The 13142-nt window shown below is 38.4% G+C and overlaps 1 protein-coding gene across 2 annotated transcripts; it reads left to right on the forward strand.

Annotated features, from left to right (window-relative positions):
* The first annotated feature begins 1730 nt into the window (after positions 1–1730).
* Positions 1731–7217, forward strand: LOC115011209 (serine/threonine-protein kinase SBK1). Of its 2 annotated transcripts, none has more exons than XM_029436258.1 (4): positions 1731–1863; positions 3321–3483; positions 4376–4578; positions 5246–7217. In XM_029436258.1, the coding sequence occupies exons 2-4, from the start codon at positions 3321–3323 to the stop codon at positions 5867–5869; spliced, it is 990 nt and encodes a 329-aa protein (XP_029292118.1). In that variant the 5' UTR covers positions 1731–1863; the 3' UTR covers positions 5870–7217. The 2 variants fall into 2 exon arrangements, with proteins under 2 accessions (XP_029292118.1, XP_029292119.1); XM_029436259.1 differs by lacking the exon at positions 1731–1863 and adding an exon at positions 2675–2701.
* The last annotated feature ends 5925 nt before the right edge of the window (positions 7218–13142 follow it).

A 13142-nucleotide genomic window follows, 5' to 3' on the forward strand; every position in this document is an offset into this window, starting at 1 on the left:
ATTGAACTCTGACCCCTACAGGGTCATAATATACACATAAAACATAATTGTTTTTTAATTCTATATTCAATATTGTCATTTTTAAATAAAGAATAATTAAAATGTTATTTAAATATAATCCGATGACTAAGAAACACTAAATTGTCAACAGTTTCATTTACTAAACTATACTAAAATAGTTTTTTTTCTTTGACTGAATAAGACTGAAATACTGAGTGTGTTCACAGTAAATGAAGCACAGGTCAACACACACACACACACACACACACACACACACACACACACACACACACACACACACACACACACACACACACACACAGACAAAGGCATACGTACAGATGCAGACAACATCACTTCATTAGGCCTGCCCGAGTTGTAGGCGACACCCCAGGGGATTTGTCTGTAAGAGTGCCACAGCCTGAGTGCATTCATGGCTTCCAGTTCAGGGCCATGAAGCCCCCCATCCCAACAAGTGGAAAGTTCTAATCAACATGTATCCAATGTACCTTCATGTCCACATTTATCAAATATTGTAAAAGCCTTTTGTGCAATTTTGGAGACAGTGTAGATGACCAACATTTTTAAATTGAAAAGTCATACATACTCTGTCAATTATGATGACAAGCTTTAAAGAAATATAGCTTTTCTTTGAAGATCTGCATTGCTTCGGGACACTCACACCACAAGCCTGAGCTTTTAATTCCCTCACACTTGATTTGTCCTTGATTTGTTTGCATATGAGATGATGCTATTCAGAAGTACCTCACAAAAAACCTAACAAGATAGAGAGTCGAAACATGCTAACGCCTCTGTTAGAATGTACTTAGATACAACGGTAGTCAGAGCTTAAGGCTAATGTCAGCATGCTAATATGCTCACAATGACAATGCTAACATGCTGATGTTTGGCAGGTGTAATGTTTACCATTAACATCATCTTAGCACTAAATATAGCATGTTAGTATGCTATATTTAGTTAATTAGTACACCAGCGGCTGATGACAATGCCATTAGTTTAGCAGGCTTTGGTCAAAAACCAAAGTATTGGATAGCATGGCATTTTGATGTAATAATGGTGCTAGAAGAAAGGACAGAAGATCACCTAATTTAATCATAACTGCAGACCCATGTGTTGTACCATATAAGTACTGGACATCTCAGCTGGTAACAATTCTAGAGACAAGTATTTCCCCACAGTACTTATTCTTTAGGGTTTATTCATTTAATAATAATTCAAGAAATCCATCCCGAAAGTCTGTAAAGGATTTAATATCTGTGTTAAGTTAAAAAGATGTGTGACAGGTACGCTAATTTTACGCAATATTATATGTATAATACATGTAGCTGTGTGCACATGTGCTTATTAGTGAGGACAGACCCATGAATCCTTCAGGTACAACTTGTCCAAGTTGTCATATAAAAAAACATTTTAAATGACAGTTATCTGTGTCAAACTGTATGTCAATGCTTTTCATATGCTTATGCATAACATATACTTACAATACATTTGCAGCTGATTATACTGTATGTAGGCCAGTGTGTGTGTGTGTGTGTGTGTGTGTGTGTAGCCTATGCCCTTTTCAGAAGCAGTTTGTAATCAGCTGTCAGTGGGCTCCGTCCCCATCGCAGCAGATGAGAGCAGAGCTGCGTGCTGGTCAGTGAAAAGCTCTCAGGTCCACTCTGCACACTGATTCATGCACCCGCAGAGAAGGTGGAGGACAGACAGGACAGAGACTCATCCGGCACTTTTACAACATATTGATTATCTGTATTTTGTCAGCTTTCAGCATGGTGGTGTGAGTGTGTTTGATTCATTGTTTTCAGATTCCAGGGATTATATTGGAAACCAATTGAAAAAAAGGTAAGTCTTGAAACTGATCAATATCTATTCATATCAAGTTATATTAATACGGCTACCATAGAACGCTATAACAAATAGCAAATTTGAATAGCAAGAGAACTAAATATTTCAGTGCAATGTCTGATCAATTACGTACAAATGATGACAGGTCAAACGTAATACAATTACTCAAAAAAGGTCTTTCTACATTTTACATAAACTTTATTATTCAACAATTTAAGGATGCAAAGTTGTATTTGTCATATACGGTTCACTAGCGATATGTGAATGTGTGCTTAAAGACAAGTGTGAAAAGTAGTTATTTGGGATAAAAAGATGATCAAATACATATAAAATATGGAAAATGTACAAAGATGAAATTGTGTCCCCAGATTTCAACTTTGGGAAGAAACCAGAGAACAAGTTCCTAAATATAAAACTAAAACATTTTTACTCAGAGAGTAAAACAATTAACTCAATTATAATAAAATATCACCTTAATAATAAACAAATGCCTCTTTGATTATAAGGAATTGTGTATTAAGGGTGTTTGGATAAAAATAAGCAAATAAACAAAATAATCACTCCAACTAGGTTTCAGAATATTCAAAATCATCCTCAGTTTGTTGCATTAAGTGGAGGAAGGATCAGAATATCCTGTGTGTGCACTTCTCCACCTCTCCTAAACCGAGAGAGGAAATGCACCAAGCTGATCTCAATTCTTAATTAGGAGCCAACAGGTGATCTGAATAACCTCCAATCAACTCAGGGGGGTCGTGACATGTAGTTTAAATACATTTGGAAAAGGGAAATGACAACAAGTATCAGAGACTGTGGGACTGCTACAAACTAAATAAATGTAATCAGCAGAGGACAATGTGTTATACAGCGGTCAGAGGACAGAGTTCAAATATCCAAAGATTTTTGCCATAGCGTGGAAACAAAAGAGAAATAAAATAGAATTCACTTTATTATGCGCAATAACATTCATGCTTCCTTTCATCGGCTAGAATCGAACACTGCAGTTAAATGGTACACATCTTAAACACTAGGCCACCATGATCAGGACAAGTTATCGGTCAATGTAGCCAATGTAGTCGCTTGTCACCAAATCCTAATAACATATTAGAAACGTACAGTACAGGTTAGACATAAAATGATATAAATGAAAATCAAATGTTCACACTTTCTGTTTCATTAATAAGGACAAACTATTGCCTTTTCAGACATTCTCTCCTGGATGATATTCATACTGTTGCATACTGAGCTAGAGAGAGACGTTCAAACCCTGCTTACTTTCTCACCTCTGCAGAAATTATTTGTTCTATAGGCTTTAGAAGATATTTGATCAAAAATTGCTGTTTTTTGATGTGCAATATATTCCAATAAGTATGCATGTAATCTGCAGTCTAAAATCTATGTGTGTTCATAACCCCCTACGATTTGATTAGTTTGGTCCTGTCCTTATGTGCATTAAGATGATTGAGCTGGGCCTCGCTGACGGCAGCCTGATCGACGAGCTGATGGAGCTGACGGCACAGAGCCTGAGTCAGCGGGAGATCCAGGAACATTTCAACATCATCAAGGAGATCGGCCGAGGGAAATACGGCAAAGTGTTGCTAGTAACACATCGCTTCAGGGGTATGACTGCACTTTGATTTTTAATCACTTTCAGAAGAGAATTACCACCAATTACAGTAATATTATCATGTTCAGAAAGTATTTGAAACTTGATAATATTAGGCCCTTTTTCCCCCAGAAAAGAGCAGGAGTTGATGTGTTTAATAGCACAAATTGGTATCTAAAAAATTGCCTTTTGTTTTATAGATTTGTCAGAAATTGAACAAATGTAGTTTTCTTTTAAAAATATTATTTGATAAATTTGTATTATTTTTTGTTACCGTCAGCTCAGTTACAATTTTGTGTAGGTGTGCTAAATACCAAAAATTGAGCGATCATTACAATCTACGAAAATAGATAATTTTCACCTTTCAGCCAATGCAAATGAGTTGTAATTCATAGCACACAAGGTTTAACTGGAGAGAGAGAGAGAGAGAGAGAGAGAGAGAGAGAGAGAGAGAGAGAGAGAGAGAGAGAGAGAGAGAGAGAGAGAGAGAGAGAGAGAGAGCTCAGGAAGGACATTTACAGAGAGGTGGGAAATATACTATTTGAAAAATAGGTAATAGGTTCACTGCACTCCTCTGGCGGGATGGGAACTTCAAACTCTAGGCGACCTGAGAGGACATCAGTCGAGCCAAAGTGCAGCAATGATTGTGTCGGTGTAGACAAAGGAGACAGCGGAATGCAGAGCACCAGCTGGCAGGAGGCTGGCTGGCTCGAGGCCTGGAGGTTATGAATAAAAAACAACAACATTGAAATGGGGGGGGGTTTATTAGATAACTATTACAGTTTAAAGGTAGTACTTATTATCAGCGCAGTGGTTAAGTTGTCATAAACACTTTATCTCTTTAGTAAGAAAAAGACGATGTGCATGAACAGTGATAATAATAACCACTGTATGAATAATCTGCAGGGACTCCCATGGCCTTGAAAGTGATGCCCAAAGCCTCGACTAAGCTGCAGGGCTTTCTGCGGGAGTACTGCATCTCCTTACACCTGTCCTGCCACCCCTGCATCGTGGGCCTCTTTGGCATTGCCTTCCATTCTAATGAGCACTACTGCTTTGCCCAGGAGCTAGTCATTGGGAGGGACCTGTTTGCTGTCATCCAGCCAAAGGTGAGACAAACATTAGCAGAATAGGACTAAGACACTAAGACGACAGCCACGCTAGCGGCTCTGTGAGGTTTATTGCATACAGCGGTGCTTTGAGATGATTGCTAATGTCAGCATGTTAACATAATCATAATGTCCAAACTGACATTCACGTTCACCATATTACTTAAGCGTGTTATACAGTCGACGGTATTGACATGCTATCCCTAGAACAATGCTGTTAGTGTGGGAAATGTTTTTGGCTGAATCCAAATGTCCAGACCTCAGTGCACTTGCAAACATAACTAGTGCATTTGGCTTCCAAAATCCACAATGCAAGAAATCCGGTGGGCCTCATCTGTCCAAGACCAAAATTACAACTACAATTGCCTGAATGCACCACAGTTCAAACATACAAGCCTTATTTATCATCCGAGGTAATGCTACAGTCATCAACAAGAGAGCATTACCCCCGCCCCACACACACACACACACACAAGTGACTGTATAAAACCTTAATTTGCAAGGCATGTCTTATGCAGACTCGCAGCCTCACAAACTTGATGCCTGAAAGTCCGGAGGGTGGACATTTGGATCCAGCCTTTCTTTCTTAATGCGGTGCTTTGTGATGAGTGCTCACTTTTTCTTCTAAAACAAAGAGCCCTATCCCTCCTTTGTCTGATTGTTCTAGGTGGGTATCCCAGAATCTTCGGTAAAACGTTGTGTCCTACAGATCGCCAGTGCTTTGGAGTTCATCCACAGCCATGGCCTGGTCCACCGTGATATCAAGCCTGAAAACATCCTCCTATTGGACAATCACTGCTGCCAGGTCAAGCTGGCAGACTTTGGCCTGGCCCAGAAGAGAGGCACTCTGATACGCTTTATCACAGGAACCCTGCCCTACATGGCCCCGGAGCTTTGTACCGTGGCCCTGATGGAGGGCCAGAAAGAAGTGACCGCTCCTCCGCTTAGTGTGGAACCAAGCCTGGACACCTGGGCCTTCGGGGTGGTTATCTTTTGCATCCTTACGGGCTACTTCCCCTGGGAGTGCTGCATGGAATCGGATGACTTCTACCAGGAGTTTGCAGACTGGTGCAGAATGGAGGAGAGACCCAACACTGATGAGGACATTCCTCCTTTGTGGAAAAGGTTCACTCCAGAAGCCATGGAGATGTTTGGTAAGCTCCTGGCTCTAGATGTAGGAAAGAGGTGTACAGTGGGGGTAGTTAGAGCTTATGTGGAGAAGGACTGGCTCAAGAAGGTACATGGGATCGGGCAGCAGGAGACAGCAGAAAAAGAAAAAGTCAAGGAATAATACTGGACATGGCGAAGTGGAGGCCTAATACTTATACAATCTAAAGCTTTTAGAAGCCTAGACAGCATGTCAAATATGCAATCAAAGGTGCCTAGTATCAGGCATGGTATTGCAATGATGACACATATGGTGTTTACATCATTTGGAGAGGTGAGACATAATTCTAAAGGTTGTGTCCTAGAGTCAATTTAAAAGACCATTTGACAGGAGGATTCAGACAACTACATAAAGTCCACATATGCTGGAGTTCCTGTGGTAGAATAATATTCAGATCCTTCACTGAAGTAGAAGTTTGGCATTCAAATATGTATTTACGTAAAGTATTGTAAGCAAAATGCTTACTTACTTATCATGTATTTGACTATATATATATAGTCAAAATACATATTATACATTATATTCTTGGTTTGGATTATTGCATTCTTATTTTTACTGATGCGTTAAATGTAAGTAGTAAATCAAGATAGAGCTGATTTTAGCAACTTGCACCACTAAAGTACAACTAAGGTGGGTCCTGCATCATAATATATGTGGCTCTGTTTTGTAGAGGTACCAGGTCAATCCAGCCATGCTGCTTGGGTATTTTGACCCATAAAAAAGCATGATATTTTATAGATCATATGTTTTAAATGTAAAATCTAATGATGCAAAGTAAGTAGAAAAGTCAGATACATATAAAATATGATGTGGTGGAACACCTCTTCAATTATAAACAAATGTATCTTTTATATTAAGGAGGTATGTATGAAGGGGTTTAAATTCAAATAAACCAATAAACAAAATACTAAAATCAAGCCTGCGGGGATGACAAGTACCAAAGAATGAGGGACTGCTACAAGTAATATCTACAAGACTGCCCCCTGAAATGTATTAGAACAGAAATGTACAGTAACATGAAATACTTTGCACTTAAAGGGACACTCCAAAGATTGTACGTGTGTTCAGTTCAGTTAGAGTAATAATATAATAATATAATATAATGTCTTCTGTTATAAAAAGTATTCCCGATGATGTGGTTGGGGTTATCTTGGATCGGGCTTTAAACTTTGACATTTTAAAGAGTTAGCCTGCATTACAAACTTGACACAAACTCAAGAAGTGGACACTTGCATTGTGGGAAAGTAGGATCCAGTGTTTTTGGAGCTCCACCAAAACTCAGATGTCCGAGCTTCTGCTGCACCATTTATTTTAATTATTTTAATCTGTGAATCTCCAAACTTTATTGCAGTGCAACATTAAAATACAGGCGTACACCTTTAATTACAATCCCAGAATAAATGTACTTGCTTGTATTGATTTAATAAATGATTAGAAAATGAAAATGCATCTTTGTTCATGAACCATGTTTTTTGTGCCTTTTTGTTTTTTTGTAGTTGTTATCCAGTATAAAGTTTTCAAGTCTGTGCAATTGGATTTCCTTGTCAGTTTCTGCTCTGTTCTGAATACATGTAAAAGTGTTATAGTGCAAAATTACAACTTCTTAACCATAGGAATGTTAAGACGTACATGACAGCACACAAACCCATTGTTAGTGCTGCGGAGAGAGTAAAACAGAGTTTTGTGGACAGCGATTATAGAAATGATGTTGATACCGTTCAGCACGTGTTTCCAAATATCACTATGATCTGCAAGCACCAGGCCACACATGCTCATCTATTATATCACCATCTGGTCAGCTGTGTGTGGAATTATCATGTCACTTGCATGCCAACTAAAAGGAAATAATTTGATTAATTACTGATATATTTTGTACATCTTGACAGATGTACTGTAGATGCATGGTGCATGTATATTAAATATATATTGATCAACAATTTAAATATCAAGTTCAGAAATGCTAAGCCATTTATAAAATCAACTTTTTTATATTTTGTTATTTTTATATAGATTTTGTAATCAAATCTTTGATGAATAAAAAAATAAGAAACAGGTGGGTTCACTATACCAAGCCAATTAACAAATGATTTATCAATTTAAAGAATACAGAGGAGCATGTAAACTAACAGTGGCATGTGTAATCAGTAAGTTCAGTAGTGTAGGTGTTGTATCGTGCAGCAACACAAACCAGAATGCCAATCAAAAACCAAATGTGTGTGTCAGAGAGAAGAGAGCGAGCAACTGATCTCCAGGAGGGTTTTTTAAAGCGTACTGGCACACAAGGCACATGTGATGCTGATGAGCGAAGTAAGTCTATGCACGCATTTACCATAGCAACGCTAAAGTCTGCACATCATGAGTGCCATGAAGATGTTATGAGCTCAATAAAGATCAAGCCCCATTAAATGTGTTTGCCCCAAGTTTGATGAAGGCTTTGGAAGAAAGTCAAAGTTCAGACTGGCCGACACACAGAGACGTCTTCCTTTAAAGAGCATTGCATCTTTTTGGCCAGGTACCTGTAGTGCAACAGTACGGATAAACATGCAACGTTTTTAAGAAACACACACACTTCCTCATTTCTATCACACAACATAATGGCACCGTTGATCCCAATAACCGCAAGTGGCACTGCACTCCCCCGGGTCCTAAGCAATACACACTCCAAGCCTGAAGTAGATCGGTCTAAGGTTTGGCGAGATAATCAGAACTCAGATACACACACACACACACACACACACACACACACACACACACACACACACACACATACACACACACACACACACACACACTGACGTCTGTCATTATAGTATGATGATGACACTCTGCAAAGAAAGCAGCCACACAAATCAGGGGCCTTCTTCATTTCCCAGCTTGTACATTCTTGATTCCTTTCCGCGCCTTCGAGGCGAAGAAGAGACACATGGAGGTAGGAGGCAACACGCACTTAACACAATGAGATGACTTTGCCTTAAACAGTGTTCAAGACAACTTATACATTTACTTTTAATTAAATGTACAACATGGCTTAGTGTGAAGTGAATGTAGCGATCTTTTTCAACACAACATAATTTCTGTCAAATGTTGTATTTGTACTATGTTGTTTATGTTGTACACACGACATCTATTGCACGTCTGTCCGTCCTGGGAGAGGGATCCCTCCTCAGTTGCTCTCCCTGAGGTTTCTTCCATTTTTCCCCTTTAATTATGGAGTTTCTTTTAGGAAGTTTTTCCTTGTGCGATGCGAGGGTCTAAGGACAGAGGGTGTCGTAACCTGTACAGTCTGTAAAGCACACTGAGACAAATGTATCATTTGTGATATTGGGCTGTATAAATAAATTTTATTTTATGTTATTTGACACACACACACACGCACACACATTGCTTTTATATATTTTATTGTTTGAAGCACTAAAATGTTTGTATGAAAAGCTGTTGTGTCTGGTCAGTTATGTTAACTGTATTCATGTTCATGTTTTTCATGTTAGTCTGTGGTTGTCATGTGCACTTTGTGTAGTTAGATTCACTCATGTCTAGTCTTGTCGTGCACTTCCTGTTTTATTTTGAAATGTTCTCTTACCCTTGTGTCATGTCTTCTTTTACTTCCTTCCTTGGTGTGATTGTCTGCCCCGCCCCTGATTGTTTCCACCTGTGCCCTCTCACCTCATACTTGAATAGTGTCTCCCCTCCCCCCTTGTCTTGTGCCGGTTCGTACTTGTTCATGTGTTGTGAGTATCGTCTAGTGATCAGGTCAGGTTAGCTTTTTCCATGTGCCACTTTGTGAAAGTTTATGTTTTTGTATTTAAATTGATGATATCCTCTGAGAGAGTGATCTTTTGTCTAGTACTTTGTGTTATTCATTGTTCTCCTCCTTATGAGTGATTGTTTATTTTGATTGTTTGTTTGTATTCCTCCTTGTGAGCGCTATTGTTTTGTACTTTTTTTGCAGTAAAGCATTTTATTTTGTTACTTTACATCCGTCTCGGAGTCGTGCATTTGAGTTCACCATTCTTGTGACTGAGTTCCTTAACAAAAGTCCATCCATCCACTTAGTCTTGGTGTTTTCATCCACTCTCTCTGGCAGATTTCATATTAACCTGTTTGACGTTAGAGCATGACCGATGTCAGATCGCTGTGTCTCAGTTTTTATCCCCCCTTTCACCTACTTCACTGACCTTCTTCAGTCCCTTTACATTTAATAATCTCTTGGCGATCTGCTTTCCACTGATGGATGTCGGGACGTGTCGGACTTAAACTTGGCCCGGTTCCTGAACCCGTTTGGCCCCCCTCATGCTTTGCAGCATATTTATGGCATTACACTAACCAGGGTCATCTTTCAGCTGACCCCTGGGCCCAACTGCACATCCGGGCCTACCATACTAACACTAATACAGCCAAGTAAATGTGATCACAAAGCCGTCTGTGCTGGCCTCCACACACATACAGTAACAGCCTTAGTGTTTGAAAAGATGGAAACAATGTTTTGCATGCCTACACGACCAGTGTTCTTGCAAACATTAAAAATATTGCTATACAAAATAACCAAATGTAAAAATATATTTAGAAAAAAAAACAAAAAAATGTTCTTCACATTTTTGCGTATGACAGAGAGCGTATGCTTTGCTGATAACTTTTAAGAGTACACACAGATAAGCAAAGAATAATTTCCTGGAAACTACATCGACAAGAAAATTGAGTCTTATCACATGATTTCCTTTGCCTGCCAAATAAAGATTATTTTGTGCTGTTATGAAAGGTGCTGTGGTCATGGACTTTCCACTTTATTTTATCTACAAGGCTGTCATGTTTCTGATACTCTAAGAACGCATCTTAGTAAATCATCAGTGTTGCCATCATGCAATATAACAGACTTATATTTCTGGCCCTTTTGGTGCCCTAGGCCGGTGGTTCTCACACAGAGGTGCCTGTACAGTTATATCACCTGGACATATTGTGGAGTAATGAAAATGCAGAAATTATGGTATAGGTCTTCAACTTCAAAATATATTTTTTATGAATAATTATTCTTTTTTATTTATTTTGCACAGTAGGGGGTCCCTGCTCCATGCTACACCAGTTTGGGGGTCCTTGGCCTGAAAGACGTTGAAGACCCCTGGTATAGATAATTTACTAATGTTTCATCTGTCAGTTTAAAGCTTAAACAAGAACACTGATTGTTATTTTTCTTGGTTCAACTTTAACTTTATTGTGTTCGAGGGGAAATATACTATATCTTGCAGCCAGATAAAACAGAAAACACAGAAAGGCACACAGCCTCACTTAGGAACACACACACATGTTTAACTACATGAACACATCAAGTGACAAAAGAAAAACTCATTTGTTTATCCGCCTCGTGATTTGTGATCTGCTGCAAAATTGAACTTGTTCTTTCTTCCACCAAGTTTCATGAAATCGGGCGATTAGTTTTTTCTGTAATCAACAGATAAACTAACAAACCAAACCATGGCGGAGGTAATGAAAACACTGTAACCCATTAGTGCCCGCACCTGAAATGTTCTCTGTGTTGCCTCAGCCCTAATCTGAAGACAAGAATCTGTATGTCACTTGTGAGTTTTACTTATCATACTACATTTAATTTTTGGGCACATGGAGCACACTACTGTTTTTTTGTTTGTCATATTTCATTATATTTTAGGAAACAAACATTAGTCTCATGTGTTCAAAGACTAAATGTAGTATGGTAAGAAAATGTCTATCTCAGGAACTACAAGGAACACAATCAAATATTTGGTATCTATGAACTCATAATATCGAAGATATACAAACATATGCAGTTAAAAAAATTGTATTTAATATGGAACACAATTACTAAACCCAATGTTAGCCTTTTTGTCTAACTTTTCAAAAATCCTGACTTTGACCATTGATAAACGTTTGATTGTAGATACCAAAGAATTGATGTCCCAGAGTTCAAGACTTTAGACCAATCGGAACAAATATGGCATTTTTCTTTTTTATACTAAATATAGTATTTGGGCACACATTGGTCATGTGTTTCTAGTTTGGATTTCATCATGGAGCTTGTAGCGTCCTCTCTCTCGCTGTTATTGTCTGTTTTTTTGCCCCTCGCACGCACGCACGCACACACGCACACACACACACACAGCCGTAGTCAAGCAGGGATTCTGGATGACACCATACACACACAAGCACTATTAATAATACCTTACAGTTTGTTGTGGAAAATCACCACAACCTTGGTCTTTCTCGCAGCCGATGGCTCGTCTGTCTGTTACCTCTATAAAAAGCCATCATGAGGTGGTTGAAGAAACTTTTCTCAACATTGATCTGTGTTCGAAGAAATTAGTGCAAGGATCCACAAGAGCCACAGCCAGCAGAGGAGACAGGTCAGAGTGTTCCAGATTAATATTTGAAACATGAGGATACAAACATTTGGTCATAGGGTTTATTTTTAGACGTTGAGGATGTTCCATGTTCTTTCAGAATATTAAAAGTTGCATTTCAAAGATGTAACGTCGATTCTAAAACCTCGTTATATAGCCTGAAAAGTGATAGACTATAGATTAAAACTGAAACTCACATAAAATAAAGGTTTGTCAAAGGTCCTCAAAAAAAGAAGAACCTCATAGACTTTATTATTTTTATATATTTTTTATTTTTGCCTCAACTAATGTTTCCCAAATCTCAGTAGTTGAACAGCACTTTCAACTGCATTATTATTCAAAACTCTCACAAACTGAAACAGATCAAAAATGTTTACAGCAATGGAATACATACAAGGAGATGTTCATACCTGATTGACAATATTTTCCTCATGTTAAAGATGCCGGACATATTATCTGTCCAGAGAATTCACCATTGTTTTTGTTGTTGAGGAAAGCACCATTTTAGTTTTGTCTTATTTTGTCATTTTTTCCCTGTGAAGCATAAATGTACTACACCTGCATTCTGTTGTGCTGCCTTCTGTGTTGCAGAATGACAATAACTGATCCTTGAATCCTTGAATATCATTTTCACCATGTTAACCATATTACTTTAGCTTGGTAGCATGCTAACATTTGCTAATTAGAACTAATCTCAAAGTACAGCTGAGGCTGTTGCCAATGTCTTTCGTTTTGCAGGAATTTGATCATAAACCAAGTTCTGGACAAACAATCTGACAAGATGAAGAAACTAGAGTAAAAGTTAAAGGCTCACCAAAGTTATTTCAATTCAACCTCAGGGGAAGATGAACGCCTGTACCAAATTTCATTGCGATAGTTGTTGAGACATTTCACTATTGTATTGTATTGTATTGTTACGTATTGTTGTTCATAAGAACAATTGTATTCTTTGGAAAATGATACGATAAACACAATTTAAGCTTTAATGGCATCGATTGTAAAAAGTAAGTGGACGTGGCCTCCGGTTC

This window comes from Cottoperca gobio, chromosome 7 (genome assembly GCF_900634415.1).
Source record: "Cottoperca gobio chromosome 7, fCotGob3.1, whole genome shotgun sequence".
In the NCBI taxonomy this organism is placed as follows: domain Eukaryota; kingdom Metazoa; phylum Chordata; class Actinopteri; order Perciformes; family Bovichtidae; genus Cottoperca; species Cottoperca gobio.